Raw genomic sequence first — 18,514 nt, forward strand, 5'->3', positions numbered from 1 at the left:
AGGTTAAGTGAGAGCCCAGAACTTTGAAGCTGTCCGTTGCGCAAGCATTAATTCACTGTGAGCCATCACAACCCCAAGGTCAATGAGCGCATTCCCACATTAACAATCATGAGAATATGCGCGGGGGGGGGAGAGATGCATTATAAGTAATAGATCCTGACAGCAAATGAGAGGAATGAAGGACCATAACAGGCATGGCATTAAATGGGACTGCACTTAATGCGTCATTTCCCATTAATAATAGCAGCTACAGGAGACAGGGTAAACAGGGCATGTAAACACCGTCATGTGTTTTAATCTGGTTTCAGCTGGTTGTTGATTTGGATTATTATTTTTGGAACATTTTAAATACTCGTTATTAACTCTCCCCTTTTTTAAATAAAAAAAACATCTGATAATGGCCGTCATTCAATTCTTCCTGCAAATCGCTTTGGGTTTTAGTTGCAATCAGATGGTACACAGTGGTACCTTGGTTGTCGAATGTAATCCATTCCAGGAGTCCGTTCAAATCTCAAAACCATTCGAAAACCAAGGCGCGGCTTCCGATTGGCTGCAGGAACTTCCTACACTCAACCGGAAGCCACGGAAGCCCCGTCAGACATTCGGCTTCTGAAAAACATTCGCAAACCATAACACTCACTTCCGAGTTTGCGGCATTCAGGAGCCGATTTTTTCGACAACTAAGCTGTTCAAGAACCAAGGTACCACTGTATAATAAATGGTGTGAAATATAAATACAGTGGTACCTCAGGTTAAGTACTTAATTCGTTCTGGAGGTCCGTTCTTAACCTGAAACTGTTCTAAACCTGAAGCACCACTTTAGCTAATGGGGCCTTCTGCTGCTGCCACGCAGCCAGAGCACAATTTCTGTTCTCATCCTGAAGTAAAGTTCTTAACCCAAAGCACTATTTCTGGGTTAGCGGAGTCTGTAACCTGAAGCATATGTAACCTGAAGCGTATGTAACCCGAGGTACCACTGTAAATATATAAACAGGACCAGCACTAGAGGGGGTTAACCATTTCCTTCTGGACCATGGATCCCAAAAAAACAACACCCCCACCCCAACCCCACAAATAGAAGCCGCTCTGCTCCACTGCCTTTAACCACTGGCGGAGGAAGGGGGTGGAGGGAGCGAACTGGCCCCAGCACCATCGGGGAGGGAGGGGGGCATCATGGCTGCCCCCAGACATGTGCCACACACACCCCACCGCGCCAGACACCATGCCCCTGCCTGCTCTTCGCCCCCAGTACTGGAGCATGCAGCTTCGCCACTGCCTTTAACAGAGGCTTGTTAAAGAGAAATCAGACAACTTAAGCTTCTCCTTGCAGGTATCTAAACATCCCCAGCCAATAATTGCTGGAGATCCAAATGATGTTGAAGGGATGTCAAACGTTCAAGAGTTGGCAACTCTTTATAATGCTAGACAGTTCCTGATACCTGAAAGCTGTTGGGTGGAGAAATTAATGGGCTGCAATAGAGGTTCTCAAAGGAAATTACACAATATCCTCCATGAAATGTAAATGCAAAAGCGGCCAGGGCTTCTGTACCTTTAATAGTTGTGCAGAGGCGTGGATTCCAGCTGCTGTTAAAGCTGCAGCAACACCTGGCCCCTTTCGCATCAGGCAACTCTATTGCTCCCTCCACTGTGACTATGCGAGAGAGACCTGAGCTTAAAACTGTCCAAGCGATTAGAGATGAATGGCTTTGGAACGTTTTTTAAACAATCTGTTTCCTAAGGCCGGCTGCATTTCTGTGTTCATCCCACACTCCCTTCCACTGACAACGGGCACACGGCCTTTGCACAACGGGTAGTTAACATGACAAATTGTCTCCCTCGACCTGTTTTGTACCTCTCTTATTTGTAATTTTTCTCTCTCTTGCAAAAGATGAAGCACAGGGTACTTTTCATGCCGGCTTGTCACTTTTGAATTTATTACACCCATTTTGCAAGGAAAGTGTGTCAGCCAGGCTGTCCAGGCCAAGTTTCTGTACTGGTACATTGTGTCACCCAACAGCCGCAGTATCTCCTCCCGGCCACAGCCAACAAAAAAAAACAAAAACATTTTAACACCAGCAGATAAAGCATGCAGGCTAAGACCCAGGAGACGTGCTTTTGAATTCCAGCTAAACCACACGTTTTAATGGAGAACTCAGTAAGCTCAGACACTTGACAGATGGAAGTAGGGACACGATTGCATCACTGTCCTGTAGTTATCAAGCAGCGGCCATATCATATGGCAGCAGCAGTCAAAGACATGGGACAGCAGTTGCATGGGCAGGTTCAAAAGAAGGTGACACTTCTGCAACAACAACAACAACAACAACAACAACAACAACAATAAAATAAAAAATTATTTATAACCCACCCTCGCCAGCCAGAGCCGGGCTCAGGGCCAGGCAAAACAGCTCTGTCTTGCAGGCCTTGCAGAAAGATGTCAAATCCCACAGGACCCTGGTCTCTTGTGACAGAGCATTCCACCACGTTGGGGCCAATGCCGAAAAGGCCCTGGCCCTAGTTGAAACCAATCTAACCTCCTTGAGGCTCGGGACCTCCAAAGTGGTGTTATTTGTGGACCTTAAGGTCCTCCACTGAGAGAGCCAGTGTGGTGTAGTGGTTAAGAGCGGTAGATTCGTAATCTGGGGAACCAGGTTCGTGTCTCCACTCCTTCACATGCAGCTGCTGGGTGACCTTGGGGGTAGTCACACTTCTCTGAAGTCTCTCAGCTCCACTCACCTCACAGAGTGTTTGTTGTGGGAGAGGAAGGGAAAGGAGAATGTTAGCCGCTTTGAGACTCCTTAGGGTAGTGATAAAGCGGGATATCAAATCCAAACTCTTCTTCTTCTTCCATGGGGCATACCAGGAGAGGCGGTCCCGTAGGTACGTGGATCCTAGGCCGCATAAGAGTTTAAGAGTTGTGAGGAGGAGGGAATGGGACCATGCAAAGGACCCAACCTGTGTGCAAGGACCCAAGTGTGGATGTCAGAATGAGGTGCCCCAGTTTTTATGTACTGAGCATTTATGCAGACCCTTTTGTGTGTTCAAAGATCTTTTCACAATCCTTACTACAGCCCTGTGAGGTAGGAAAAACTAGTTAACTCCGTATCAGGCTGAGAGAACAGCAGCCTGCCTAGAGCAAAATGTGAACAAAGGTATTCACAGTTCGGCAGCACACATTCTTCGCCTCGATATTGCAGCACCTTCAGCTCCTGGACCAATTAGTTCTCCTACCTGCTTGATTAGACTGCAAGTCACCCCACCGTGATTTACCAAGTACAATTTCCACATTCTTAAAATAGGCTGGTTTTGTTAGTGCTGGCTGGTGCTCTTGTTTACGGATGGGATTCAGTACAAAAAAGGGCCTTCAGAAACATTCCCAAATAAAACCAACACGAGAGACGCTGCGTGCTCTGCCCAGCTTCCCACAATTATCATTTGTTATGTGCTTGGTTAAAAGGGAACCCCGATGCCTCATTATTTCTAAAGTCACAGATCATCAATCCCACCAAAATTACAGGGAAAATGATGTGGCACAAAACAGCAGTTTTCAAAACCATTCCCTTTATTTCCAATCTCCAGGGGAGAGAGCTGTCACTTTTGCAAACCCTCCAACATTTCTCTGATGGAAATAGGGACGTTCTTATGGAGCTAAAATGGCACCACCCGCACAAAGTTGGAATATCAGCAGTCTTGGGGAAACCCCAAGACGTCTTTAAAAGGGGTGGGGGGTCACAAACACAGCCCAGTGAGGATTAAGCATGCTTAGTGGACACTGGACGCTGACTGACTGGAATGGAAAACCAGAAGTGGGAAGCAGGGTTAGATAGACCTTTGGTTTGATCCGGAAAGGTTCCACTTTGGTTCCTACACTCTCTCTCCACAGATGGTAGGCAGTTATAGGAGTAGCTACTGCAACAGAACTCTCAGTCTCCATCTCGCTCTCTCTCACATACAAATCTCTGACCGTTAGTCATTCCTGGCATATAGAATGCAAAGCACATAGTAGATGGATTCTGTTCTCCATAGGAAACAGCTTCAAGGTTGTTGTCATTAGCATTCATAAGAGAGGAAAGGGTAGGAAGCCAGCGGTGTGCTTTTTTATGTAAGCAAATGCTCAAACTGCAGTGAAGCTGTGGCATCACAGAAGTCAAAGGTGTTGCCGTGCGTGTAACTCCGCAGTGAAGGTCCCCACTGGGGTTTAATGAGCATGGACACATTTCTGATTTCTTTAGACAAGCTGTCTAATGAGTTACCTATTGAGACTAGAACAGAACAAGAATTGAAAAGGGGTTATGCTTTCGGAATAAAACTCTTCAGCCTGAAAAGACCGGCTTTTGCAGCGACCTGATACAAACCCACCTCACTTCAAAAATATTCTTTCATGCTCGTTTTCCCCTAGTGGTAGGAACTGAGAAATGCAACACTGGTAGGGATGGATGAAATCTCTCGATTTCAGTTTCTCACTTTCCCCAGTCTTAAGATCACTTTGTGATTAAAAAAGAAAAATCCATACACATTTTGTCTAATACTCATATTTTTACAAGCCATTTCCCCTGATATAGTACAAAATAGTAGGTGTGGCAGGGAAATTACCTGTAGTTTGTTAAAGGTATTGAGAGTTGTTAGGAGACCCCTATCCCCTTCACAAAACTGCAATTCCCAGAGTGGTTTAACAATCAATCCCTCTTCTTGGAGAACTCTGTGAATTGTCAGCCAAAGTTCCCAGTGTTGTATTTATGCAATAATTGGAATGTGGTACAATGCCCCATTGAATTGAATGGCATTTACTCCCGTGTAAATGTGCAGAGGACTGCAGCCTTATTTGACCTTTTTAGGACTGACTGTAAGGAAATGAAGATCATTTTGGGCTACCACTGATACAAAAATAAAAGAACAATCTTTTCAAAGGATATCACACACACCCCACCACGATCAGACGAGAAAAGCTGGATCTTTTGTCTATAAAAGGGCAATGCATCTGCTCAATAAATAAACAACATTATCCAGCCAAAGTTAAGCACTTTGAAGCCCTGCTGATTCCTTTGTAAGAGAACTAAATTCATGCCTAACTTTTGCTTCTTGAAATCCATAGGATTTGAAAACACCTAAGGCAGCAGTCCTAACCTGGGAGTAAGCCCTACTGAATTCAAATGGACTTACTTCTGAATAAATCTGGTGAGGATTGTGCTGTAACTCTGCCCTGTGTTTTATCACTTTTCTATTGTGCTTTTTTTTTTGCCAGCCATCACTGCTTTTACAGGCTATGGTCCATCCAAAATTAAGCATGTGTTTTTAAGTCACAAGGGGTTAGTCAACGGCTTACTGCTCCCTTCCTTTGAAATTCCTGGCATTTAAAATTGCCTCACTTTATCAGGATTGAGCCCAACATTTTCTTGAAGGGGGGAAAAACTGGTAAGAGACACACATACAAACAATATAACTTGCCTATTATATTGTGTGCAAACTGATGCCAGTTCATTCCTTAGATGTTCTTTATGCTGCAAATGCTAAACAAACAAACAAACCCTTCTGCGGCTTTGCAGATTAAGACTGACAGCAACCCCCCTGAAGCACTGCATGATATCTAGCTCTTGTTCAAATTCAATGGGTTATTTGCATTTATTTTCACGTGAGCCGCACTCTCACAATTCAATTTATTTTACGTGCAATATTTTGTTTTCGATTATTTACAGAGGTACTGAACAAGGTAACTGATTTCCAACATATTCCAAGGAGAGCACTTTGCATTTATATAAAAGTAACTCTTTTCTTCTTCTTCTCCCCCCAACTCTCTGCTGCCCGACCTCCTGTCCTAGACTATATGCAATAAGAAGAGAATCTGGAAAGTATTTGGGGATTCTCTCAATGCCAAACTTTTCCCCATCTCTGGCGAAGCTTTAATTCTGAGACTTGGCAGGACAATTCTCCCCTTGAAGCCTGTGTGTGTGGCATGTACCCAATTATTCTCCCCCCCCCCCCCGCCGCCGCCGCCATGCATGTTCCCTTTCTCATATTGATTTGATGATCAGAGGCTTCCTTTTAAAGCAGCCTGCACTGAACGTTAAGTTTTTGATCTATTAGGCAGCGGTTGAGAATCTGCCTTTGGGAGAGGCTTTAATGTTCCAGTTACATAGCCTGCCCCACCATGCACCAGAAGGATTGGGTATTTGCAGGTATCGAGCCACAGACCAGTTACAGAAGTTTCAAACATTTCCCTTGGCAAGACACCAAGTTGAGAATTTCCTGTAATGTAATAATGCAGTTCATTGAAAGTTGTGTTTATATGTGTGTGTATAACAGCAAGAATAATTCATATTTGTTATTTGCTGTTGACTCAAGTGCATTTCCCAACAAGCTTTGACAGCTGATAAGAAATCCTCAACCCTTTCATTATTCTGCAAATATCGCTTTGCTTGAGCAGGATTCATATCCTCTTGATACCTTCCCACGCAGCACATTGATTGTGGTTTCGTTTCACCGCTGGCCTGTTAAATTCAACAAGAAGGGTAGTCAAACTTGCTTCCACTTAAAAAATCTCGGAGGGAGAGCTGGCAATGTGGGAGGTAATATTGATCAAGCAAACTGCCGTCGATCTCTTGCCCGCTATTATTCTGGAATGGGGAAACAAGGTTTGAAATATGATGCACGGGGCATTCTTTTGAGTTTTAATTTCAAGTAAGTCCCATAGGCCTGGAGGCTGCTATAATCCCACGGCAGCCAGTAGCATTTAGAAAGCCTATCAGTGTGCAGAACGGAAACCCTGACTGGTTTTGACCCCCATATATTCAGTGATAAGGAAATTTTAGACTCTGGACCTAATGATGTCACAGCTGTGGGGGGAGTACTCTGGAGGGTGACGTGTGTTACTTTAGCTATTTTTTTTAAAGTGGTAAGCTAGCCTTGTTGCGCTTCGGGGAGGGGCATCCTGCTCATTCTCTTGAGGGGGGCTCTGGATTTCACCCCAAAAGTCCTGCCCTGACGAAACTGCTGCCTGCAGTTACCAGACAATGCCTGCGCCTGCCCTTTTATTCTCTTTAGCCAGAGTCCTGTAACCAATCACAAAGTTCCCCCTGAAAATCCTGTGGCCCATTGGACTATAGCTAAGGACCAATGAGTTCAAACGGAATGCTCACTAAAGGACCTATCACAGCTTTAGGATTACACCAGTGCTTATAAAAGCCACATTCTGCTGTCAACTGCCATAACGGAAAACCTAACAGCTCACGGTTTAGCAACTGCTTCAGCCTAGCTGCTTCTTCGCGAACTGCCAACTCAAAAACCCTCATACATTGTGCCTTCCTGAATCAGTTTGGGCTCATCTACACTTCTGTTTGCCCCGCTGCTTTCGGCCGGGAAAACCTGCATTTAAGCACTGAATCAAAACAAATAGCAAGCACATTTTCTGCAGATTGCTATTTTTCCCGATTCAGCAGTAAATTGTGTGTTTTCCAGGAGAAAGCTGCCAGTCAAACACAAAACTGTTCAAAACCAAGCCTAGACAAGGGGGAAACTACTCAGATTCATGCTTTCTAGGAAGTGTGGACAATCCCTATGTCTTTTCTCCCTTATTATAATTATTTACACACCAGTTTATGCAACAGAACAGTGTTTTTACATCTAAATCTTCCCTCATATTTTCCTCACAAGAACATGTGTCCACCCTGCTCCTAGAATTTATACCAGGCTTGGCCGGTTCAAAGGTTTCATACTGTCTGCTAGGGATTGCTGGAGGAGAGGGCTATCAATGGCTACTAGCCATGAGGACTGTGCTTTGCCTCCACAGTTCCAGGCATCTTCTAAATCCAGGTTGCTGGAAACCAAAGGTGGGGAGAGTGCTCTTGCGCTCAAATTCTGCTTTTGGGCTTCCCACAGGCATCTGTTTGGCCACTGTGAGAAAAGGATCAGCCATTGGCCTGATCCAACAGGTTCTTATTGTGCTCTTAAGAATCTGTCACCTTCCTTTGCAATGAATGAGGAAATTTTGCTCATACAGGGTTTCTGTGTGCACAACATCCTTTTGTAAGAATGGTAGCCAGCGTAGAACAGCAATTAAAAGCATCACACTTTGTTGTTTAGTCGTGTCCGACTCTTCGTGACCCCATGGACCAGAGCACGCCAGGCACTCCTGTCTTCCACTGTCTCCCGCAGTTTAGTCAAACTCATGCTGGTAGCTTCGAGAACACTGTCCAACCATCTCGTCCTTTGTCGTCCCCTTCTCCTTGTGCCCTCCATCTTTCCTAACATCAGGGTCTTTTCCAGGGAGTCTTCTCTTCTCATGAGGTGGTCAAATTATTGGAGTCTCAGCTTCAAGATCTGTCCTTCCAGTGAGCACTCAGGGCTGATTTCCTTCAGAATGGATAGGTTTGATCTTCTTGTAGTCCATGGGACTCTCAAGAGTCTCCTCCAGCACCATAATTCAAAAGCATCAGTTCTTCGGCGATCAGCCTTCTTTATGGTCCAGCTCTCACTTCCATACATCACTACTGGGAAAACCATAGCTTTAACTATACGGACTTTTGTTGGCAAGGTGATGTCTCTGCTTTTTAAGATGCTAAAAAGCATCACACTAGTGCTGAAGAAATCCAGGATCAAATTCCCACACAGCCATGTCCCTCACTTCGTGACCTTGGAACATTTTGCTGCCTGACCCAGCTCACTGGGTTTTTGTGAGGATAAAATGTGAGGATAAAAGAGGCAGGTTCACGTATTCTGTCTTGAGCCCCTTAGAGAAAAGGTGGGATATAAACGTAATAAGTTCTGAATCTGGCTTATGAGTCTTTGAACTGCAAAGGACAAAGCCTGTAGCAGTGTTTTCTTTGCCATGGCAAACAAGCAGCACAGCTACACAGGGCCTAGGAAGGGAGGTGTGTGTGTGTGTGTGTGTGTGTTCAATGATTGCACTGTTTGGCAGGATTTTGTGACAACAGGCATACATATGGTAACAGTTTGCGGTTCTCCTAGAGTGCAGACACTTTGTGAGCAAACTGTCTGATATTAACAGTTTGTTATTTCAGAAAGGTGCCAGCTCGAAATTTTTGGCAGCCTGGGGTACCGGGCTTATACTCCGTATAATATAGTAAGATATTCAGCTTGGCTGGCTTCCCCTCCTCTTCCTTCCCTCAAAAAAATAATAATAAAAATCAACAAGTTTTGCAAACCAACAAATGAAAAATACAGATGATTTTTTTTTCACAGACCAACAAGGAATTGCAAGAGAATTTTTCCTCCTTACCTCCCCCCCCAAAAAAAAAGGAGGAAAGGGAAGAAAACAGCCACCAAATATTCACAAAACAATTATTGGAATGGGAAGCTTGACCATAAGTATATGTTGTTCATCAAATCATAGTGACAACTTAAAGTATTTTGCTACAGACAGACACTAGCAGAAAGGTGCAGTAGAAGATCCAGAGAGATCCACAATATCTAATATATTGTGCTCAGTCGTTGGGATTGTTTCTATTTTGTCTTGAAATGGCGGGCTCTGTCTCATATTTTTACTTCTTCCAGTTCTGGTGTTGTCAGAATTCAGAAATATTTCAGAACACAGGGAGCTGGTGGAAAGAGACATCTCCCCTGACTTATGCCAATTTTCCTTCCCCAATGTTTCTCCTGAATGGAAGCCCTCAACCCTCATCCCCAGCTGACACCAGTGCAGCTGCATTTGATAATACCCACCCCCTTATTTCTCTTGCCTTCCTTCTCCCGGTCAAAATTTGGACTGTAAGCGCCTCAGGGCAAAGACCCCAATCCTTTGCTTGTGGAATTCTGTAAGACTCTGTGCAGCAGAAGCAGGGAAACTGTGGCCCATTGTCCACACTGGCTGAGGTTGATGGAAGCTGGAGTCATCTGGTGGGCCACAAATTCCCCATCCCTGCAATATACACTGAGGTGCTAAATGAAAACAAGAACATTGTTTCTCCATCACAATCACGCCTTGTGCAACACAGTTCCTGATTTATTACATTTATGGGCAGAGAAACAGAACAGAGCCATCCATCATCACACAGAGCAGCACAGCAGGCAAGGCCCCTCTGCGAGTAGGTGCTTTCGGCTCACAGGAACATTTAATGATTTCTTATGGTCTACTAATAATTGGGCTGCGGCCTACTATTGCAAACTGGCACACAGTTTGGCAAATTGCTGACATAAGCACATTGGGAGAGACATTTCTGTCACATTGCCTCCCCGGAGCAGCTCTTCTTGCCAAGAAAGTGCCGCTTCCAATATCAAGATGTAGATGTATTCTGAAAGCTATTTCATTTTGTATTGGATAAGCAGCAGCAACCCACAGCTGGCTGGGTTACATTTCCTCAAATCTGTTTAGCTTTCGTGCGGTTGGGGAAAGGTTCTTCTAATAAGCAAGTTCAGAACATCCAGAACTGCATCTTGAGGAAATAAACAAGATTTCCGTGATCTTCAGCGAGACTCTTTGGGGAAGAGTGTAGATAGATTTGTCACCTGTCAAAGACCCCCCAGGGACTTTCGAGACAAAAGAGGCAAAGAGAACTTTCCTTGTGGAGGCAGTTTCATGACACACAGCTACTGAATTTCTGCCTGTATCGCCTAAGCTTGCAAAGGACAAAAACAGAGACAGTGTGGGCAGCTACCAAGGCCTCATCCTGATGGTTGGACTACCAAACCATGCCCAGTTGCCATGAAAAGGTACTGCCTCCAGGAGAGACCTGAGCCATCTAAGGTGTGGGGGTTCCACTCCTTTGCCCCACAGCAGCCCCTCTTCTCCATCTCTCTCCACTGGCCCCAAATCCTGGTGCAAAGTGACTACCTTTCAAAACTGATGTTTTTGTTTTTTAGAATTCCAATCAACACCAGGTATCAGGCTACCAATCATACATAAGCCAGGCCATTGGACTCACCTAGTATCAGGCACTCTTTCAAGAAAGCTTAGTTACCATTAGTAATATTGACTATATTTGACTATTGGACTACAACTAAGGCAACCCAGGCATTAAGTTCACTGGGTGGCCTTGGGCCAGCCACTCACTCTCGTCCTGGTCTATCTTACAAGACTGTTGGAGGCGACAGGAAAAGAACTAAGGAACTCCTTGTAAGAAAGGTAGGATATCAGTATAAATGAAATAGGTAAAACTTCTCTGTTAGAAACACTGACCACCTTCTGAAGATCCCGAAGCTTCTCCAAAACAGCCTGGGAACTTACTACAGAAAACATTGTGACCAGCTATAGTATTATGTGAGAACAGTTTTCTCAGCTCATTATAATTTGTCTGACAGTGTGACTCACATTTCCCCCATCTTCTCTATCTATGCCTTTTGTCTGTCATAACCATGCTGGGGGCGGATGCGTCTGAGGCCAGATGTCTTTTTAGCATGCTGTTTCTAATTGTGAATAATTTTCTTGCATGAGACGCATGCTACTCTCAAGAGATGGCTCTGTGGATAAGGTGGGGAGAGTACAGGAAAAGTAAGCACTGGGGGACATAGACCTGTCATTGAACTTCACGTCCTGATAGATCATTATACTGGATCTGCAGGCAGCAAAAACCCTTTAAACAAATGACACACATATCCTGTATCTCCAGCCTTCTGAAATTTTGCAGGTTACCTTGCTAGGGGCACTTCTATGATATATGGCTGTATGCCATTTGTAGAATAGTCACCCACAAAAACCACCGTGAAGGAATAAAATCCCATTTTCATCCCCTCCTGCAAAAAGGTCAATGTAAAAGTCACTTAGCACAAAGGCCCCAAGGCATATTTGCTGCAATTTGACAGGTCTCTTATACATGCAATATTCATTCACATTGCATATAAAACAGATTAAGTAAATCCTTTTCAACACACACACACAACTGTAAAGGATTTCCTTGCAGAAAAAAACCCTCTGCAGCTTATGTCCAGAAATTCTCATTCTCTCAGAATGTTCATCCTTTGAGGGAAAGGGTGGGGGGGGGGACATCAAATTTGAATAGTGCCCAGCGTGTACACACAAACGGGCCTGTTTAATGTCACTGACATCCAGAGAAATAATATCCTGCAAATATGAATCCGATTAGTGCATGAAGGTGTTACACCAGAGAGTAAACTGCCCTGCCAGGCTTAGTCTGGGTCATCACTTCCCACCTTGACAGGAAACGGGTCACCAAAAACCTTTGTTCTCTCTCTTCCAAGATTCCAGGCATGAGGGACATGAAGCTTCATTTCCGCAAAACAGGATTCAGAATTGGAATCTGAAGCATTTCATACACTCTCCAATTCGGTTCAGAATGGATCTCTGTCTTCTTCATAGGGAGGGTCCTAATGAAATCTTGTCATTGATGCACACCTCAGTTTGAAAAGGCCTCACCAACTTGAAGGTCTTGTCTCATAAGCAGGCCAGGTAAAGACTACCGAGGCCAAGATGCAGCAACTAGAGCTCATGTTAGATGGTCAGATTAAGACTTTCCATTACCCAAACTCAGTACACCTACCATGACTGGCCTTCACTCAAGTTCCTTCTGCAATTCTCACCCTGTTTCTTTATGGTTAAGAACCTTGCACAGCTAGAGGGGCGGCGCTTTTTGGTTGGGTTTTTGAATTTGCCCTCCAACTTTATAATTAGGTCATTCGTCGTTTTAAGAAGGCCCACCCCCCATGGTAAAGTCAGTGTGCTTTGTTTTGCGGCAGGCATTCTGTTCGATGAGACCAAAGGTTGGTCTCCAGCATTTTGTCCTCAGCAGTCAGCTGCCTCTGGAAAGCCCCCAAGCAAGATGGAGCACAATAGCACCCCAACAGCTGGTATTCAGAAAGACTGCTTCTGATGCTGGAGTGGTCAAAACCCTGCTGGGTCAGTCCAAAGGCTAATCGACTGGCAGGTACATTACCAAAGCCAAAGACTGAACCTAGGACCTTGCCAGGGGAAACATGGAACCTTTTGCATGCAGAGTTTGAGTTCCCTTTTTCCTCATCACTTCATGCTGCAATTCTGCTTCCCAGCATGGTGAACCCATCATCTAGGCAACCTTTTAACATAAATTATGCTAGTTTGTTCTGGGAAAGTATCATGGAGTGCTTCCACCATCAGGTGAAACATGCTTAGGCCGAGTTACTGCTTAAGACTTCACACAGACAAGTAACCGAGTGCAACAATTTATTCCAATCATATTTCAAAGCCAGGTTGCAGAGACTATCAGCTGCATACATTCATTCACAGCCAATGAATAAATACAAGTCAGTTTTTTTGTTTTTGTTTTACTTGTAGAGTCTGAAGCCCCTGGGAGTTAGCAACTGATTTTTCCAATAATGGTCAAGTCTCCCATCCTACCAAAAGTTCCAGGGCTATAGTTCTGTCATGTTAGCTTAGTCACATTCATTTCAGCTCTTCCAACAAATTCAACAGCAGGCTCAAGTGCTCTTTCAAGCTCCATCAGTGCCCGGAGACACAGAATTCCAGCCTCTAGAATGAGCTACAGGTCATAAACTCTCCTTTGGCACTGCCGCTTTCAATTCCTTGTTCTGATCATCAGGCTTCATGGGCTTCACATCATCGGGTTTCCGAGGTGAAGGGGAGAAAGGACCCACCAGCCAAGACATTGGAGCATGGTGTAAGACATAGTCCAAGATGTCGTCCACATACTCCTGGGCTTTGAGGGCCTTCTCTTGGCTTTGGCTTAGAATGCTGTTGGGGAGGTCTTTGAAAGAGTGAGCACTGGCGAAGTAGGTATGAAGCTCTTCTATGTTGCGGTAAGCCAGCTGGATGTTCAGCTGGAAGTTAGCTGGCAGGCCTTGGATGCTGGCAATCAGGTTCTTGTAGGCTGCTTGCAACTGCTGGGTGATGTGGTGGGACATGGCCAAGGTCTGAGATTCTATCTGCAATTAGAAGGAAGAAGTCAACAGATCCCTCAACCAGGGTTCTATGTGCAAGGGTCAAGCAATGTCAAGCCACCGACGATTAGCTCCGTTGCTTAGAACATGGTGCTGATAATGCCAAAGTCACAGGTTTGTATGGGTACATATTCCTGCACTGCAGGGGGTTGGACTAGATAATCCATCGGTTCCCTCCCAACTCTGATTCTATCACCATTAAATCAGTAGTATAGCCATACCTGACGAAGCCTCTCCTGGCTTTCCTGGAGTTTCTGCTGAACACTTTCCTTTGTATCCTCTATCTAGAGAGGAAACAAACAAAAATCAACAGAGCAGCTTGGAATAAACTAAAGCCAAGACAAACCTTGTAATTGCTACACATTTTGTTACCATACCTGTCAGATAACTACTGACCCCTATGAGGCCCCAGTGCATTGAGAGAGATGGGCAAGATCTCGCTCAATTAGATACAAGTTTTCATAAGCAAGCACATGCAGATGTTGAGCTTCTTGTGCAAATAAGATTTCCCTCTCTCATAGCTTGCCATGTTGGTATCAATATTGTTCATCCTCACACAATGATACCTGATTTTACACGACCATACAATTACACTCCTAGTTTTCCACTGGTGCTCAAAAGCAACCATCAATATTTAACTAGTGCTAGCAATTTGCTTTGTCTAAATGTGACACTTTTACACACTTCTTATGAATCAGGGTCATCTCGCTCTTAAAGCTGGGTATTTGCTATACTGCAGTTTCGCATCTTGCTGCTGTGTGGAGCTTCACTGTGGTCCAGAGATCAAAGCATCCTGTGACTCAAGGGTCAATTGCCACCAGCCATTGCTATATCCTCAACAGTTCAACATCTTGAAATTATGCAAATCATGCTCCATCTCCAGGTTTTCCAGTTTTCCCAATGAGCAAAGACCAATATATTTGTCTGCCCAGAAAACCCAGAAAATTTCCAGAAGATTCTGGGGCACATTCTGTGTATAACGTTTATGCAGAGTGTTGGGGCAGGAGCCTTCTCAGTTACAGTGTTGAGTGCCTGAGGTGTTGGGGCAAGCGGACGGGGACAGGCCCATGGCACAAATCTCCATATGCAAATTTGTGTCATGATCCTAAGCCCCACCCCATGCCTCCCTCTAGAAACAGCCTATGGAGACCAAATGCTTAGATTCCCATGCCATGAACAAGGAACACAGATATTTACAGAAGCTTAAAAAGGAAGCAGGCATCTTTTCCCTGTGCTTAACAAAGAGTACACACCGCAGAAGTGGAGACCCTACCTGCCCAATGGCTTGACGCAGCTGAATGAAAGTCTCTCTGATGTTCTCTCTGGCAGCTTTCATCCTGGCTACAGCATGCTGATAAGCACGACGTTGGATCTTGGTTGACAGAGAACCAAGACGCACAAAGTACCCCCGAGTCTCAAGGGGTGTGCCCACTCCTTCTGGTGTAGTTTCTGCAACTTTTGCTAAAGAGCACATTTAAATATTGTTACTTTTTAAAAGGTTTCTGCCCTAGATAACTTCAAACACACACCCACACACCCCAGGAAAGATCACAGCATTCGACCACCTTTCGAAATCCCATAATCAGAAGGAAGGTTCATGAAGTATGAAGTTGTTTTTTACTCAAAGCAAGGCCTTTGAAAGATGTTGCACCCATCTAGGATGAATGCGACAAAAATCAGGCACCACTCCCAGGGCAGCCTCTCATGTCTAGTCACTACTAGTTTCAGAAGGTGCTCACACCTGGAGTAGAGTCCTGGAGACTATCCAAATAAACATGCATGTTTGTTTCCCAGTAGGCTCCTGATCTTAAGGATAAAGTAGACACCAAAGAAGCTGTGAGCATAGCATGCAAGGCCGTCTTACCCATAGGCGCTAGGGGTGCGGGGCACCCGGGCGCCGGGCTCTCAGGGGCGCCAAGTCGAGAATCTGAGGCCTGAGAGTTGAGTTTGGGGAAGAGCCCGTCCAGTGGTTGGAGCACTGCAGCTGGCGACTTTGCTGCGGGCAGCTCTGCACCGCGAGTTCGTGGGCAACCAAGCCAGCGAGATGCTGAGGCAGCCAGCCGACTGCCCTCCTATGCGCCTGGGACTGGGCAACTGGGGGGGGGGTTCCGGGTGGATCTTTGCACCCCGATGCTGCATATGCTTAAGGCAGCCCTGATAACATGGATCACAATAGATCAGGTTGCTATTCTTTGCTTACCCAGTTCTTCTTCAGTCATTGGAAGGTAGTGGTCCAGCAGCTCTTCAGATTTCTCCAGCACTGCTTCTGCTCCACTGAGGGCCATCTTGCCCATTCTCGTTTCTACCACCATCTCTTTGCCATCCTGCACAGCCTTGGCTACTGCTTCTTTTGCATCTGCTACTTTTGATGACACCAGCTCTTGCGTATCAGAAATAACCTAAAGCCAGATCATCAAACAAGCAGCTTTATTCATCACCCCCTGCCACACATTACATTTTACTGCCGTGACCACCCACCAGAATTGTTGTGACTAGGCAAGCAACCTCTTATCCAAGTTGCTGTGAATTTGTTCCCCAAAGTTCAGGAATGCATGAAGAGCAATATTCCAACAGTAGAATTAAATAAATGCTTGGGACATAAGAAAAGATAGTGAGCAGCTTGCAATCTACCTGGTCAGCTGTCTGATGAAGGATGGGGAGCTTCTCTTCTAGCTTGTCCAAGCCCTTGGAGGCATAGTGGCTTGCTGCTGCAACTACAGAGAGGATTCATTTAGTTGCGGTGCACACATGAATTGTGGAAGAGGAATTATTGTAGCCTACACACTTGTCATTGTTTGATCTAGCACCACATGAGGACATTGAGAACAGAGCATTTCACATAGGTGGCATCACATATATATGGGATGGTCATCTTCAAAGATTGCGATCTAAAGAATTTGTACTATGGCTGCTGGCAGCAGCTAGGCTATGCATGGCACACAAAAATGGAATAATTTATCTGTGGTATAAAAACGTATGGAACTTCACAATCACAGGAAAGATAACCCACACTATATAAATTTCCAGAAGCTTAGAAGATCCAGAACATTATTATACTGTGTGGTGGGACATTTATCATTTATACCAACACAACTAACCTCCAGGGCTCTTTGGCACTGCCAGTGTGGGAAAAATAGACATTTTACTGTTTCTAGTAATAGGTGCCTCCAATTTTCTTGACAAAGAATGGATAAATGGGTCCCTTTGTCATCTCTGATATTTTTATGCTTTTTTACACTGGTTTTCATTTGTGTTTAATTTTGTACGTATGATGGAATAAGGTATTTAAAAATAAAAATACCAGAACATTTCCAATGCAGGCTACTCACCCTGTGGTTCAAGCTTACTGAGAAGAGGCTGGGCACCGCTCACAGCAATATCAGAGACATGCTTCACACCTTTCTCCGCCAAATCCAGAACAACTTTCACATAGGGATGGTTCTCTTTGGTTGAGGCGTAAGCAGAGGCAGCCAAATCATAGGTGGAGCTTACCAGAGGCAGACTGGTAGCTCTCTTGAGGACATCCTAGAGGTGCGGTAAGAGAACACCAGCAAAGTATCTCAGTGGCCTGTAATCTTCTAGACATTTGTTCTACCAATGGCCTGTACCTAACTAGACACATCACAGTAAAGTTAGTGTCAAGATGGACTAAATCCCAAACTTTAAAAATCTAACAGTGCTACGTTAGGATTAATCCATGCACCAAGTTTCAAGTTACCTTGCCTATTTTTTTTCAATTGTTAAGATATTAAGCGCTGCCGTAGCTCAATATGAGAGCACGTGTTTTGTACTTCAGGACACAAACTTCTTCAGTTGCTTATAGAGAGTCGGGACAGTAGTCTGTCCAAACCAATGTTGTCCTAGCAGTAGCTTCCTGGGGTATCAGGCAGGCATATTTTGTCAGCTAAATGCTTTGTATAGGATGGATGGAAAGGCCAGGGATTCAGGCTGGAGCTTTCTGGCTAAAGAGTCCAGGTGTGGAGGGGAGCTGTGCCAGAGCCCCAGGACGCCAGAGCCCCGGAGCACCAAATGGCAACAAGAAATTTTATTTTGGAGTTTTATACCCTGCCTGCTAACCAAAAGTTTGAGGCAGAGAGAGATAGAGAGAGAGTGTGTGTGTTGTGTGCATGTAATAGATAGTAAGATCTGATAGGAGAAACATACCTGTTGTACTACTTCTTTAGTCTCAGGAACTGGAATGCTTTCTTGACTTTTAGAAGTCATAGTGTGGTCTGACCTGGAAGACCAGAAACATAACTCCATTTGTGCCCGTTTCACACAAAAAGACTTCCTAACACAAGCCAGGAGTTCATCCTAAAGCCTTTATGAGAAAGGCAGTTTATTCCCTTTGTTCTAGCTTGGCTTGGCACTCAGCCAGGGAAGTGCTTCAGAGTCCCAAAAGCCAAGCAAGGCTTCCAACAGCGTCGTCTTGAGTTTAATAATGATGCAAGGCCTGAAGACAAGGCCCCATTGGCGCCACCTACTGGCAGCAGCACTATTACTTTGCACCACCGTTTTTCATGAAAGTTTGTAGCTATTCCAACCCCACATCTCAAACAAACCCCCAAAATACATCCCACCTACTCCCAGTCAGTGGCTGAATCTAAATAGATGTACACCTTTGGTCCTCTCCCTTTCCTCATTAATATTTTGCCCACTTTCACTCCCAATAGGA

At 44.8% G+C, this 18,514-nt stretch overlaps 1 protein-coding gene across 1 annotated transcript; it reads right to left on the reverse strand.

Moving 5' to 3' along the window:
* Window positions 1–13,184: 13,184 nt before the first annotated feature.
* LOC310686931 (perilipin-3-like) lies at window positions 13,185–18,277 on the reverse strand. The gene is made up of 7 exons (XM_083461478.1): window positions 18,004–18,277; window positions 17,169–17,364; window positions 16,471–16,553; window positions 16,040–16,238; window positions 15,113–15,300; window positions 14,061–14,123; window positions 13,185–13,824 (listed from the first exon to the last, which is right to left on the reverse strand). Exons 1-7 carry the CDS (start codon window positions 18,100–18,102, stop codon window positions 13,429–13,431), a joined length of 1,224 nt encoding a protein of 407 aa, XP_083317604.1. The 5' UTR covers window positions 18,103–18,277; the 3' UTR covers window positions 13,185–13,428.
* Between the last annotated feature and the right edge of the window lie 237 nt (window positions 18,278–18,514).

The sequence above is a fragment of the Podarcis liolepis genome (assembly GCF_965112155.1).
Source record: "Podarcis liolepis genome assembly, chromosome: 10".
Classification (NCBI taxonomy): domain Eukaryota; kingdom Metazoa; phylum Chordata; class Lepidosauria; order Squamata; family Lacertidae; genus Podarcis; species Podarcis liolepis.

Excerpts from the sequence above, each read along its gene's own strand:
- LOC310686931 (XM_083461478.1), bottom strand. The coding sequence starts at position 18,102 with ATGGAGTTATGTTTCTGGTCTTCCAGGTCAGACCACACTATGACTTCT. Across the intron at positions 17,365-18,003 it reads CTAAAGAAGTAGTACAACAG|GATGTCCTCAAGAGAGCTAC; the intron begins GTATGTTTCTCC and ends CCGCACCTCTAG. Across the intron at positions 16,239-16,470 it reads TTCATCAGACAGCTGACCAG|GTTATTTCTGATACGCAAGA; the intron begins GTAGATTGCAAG and ends ATCTGGCTTTAG.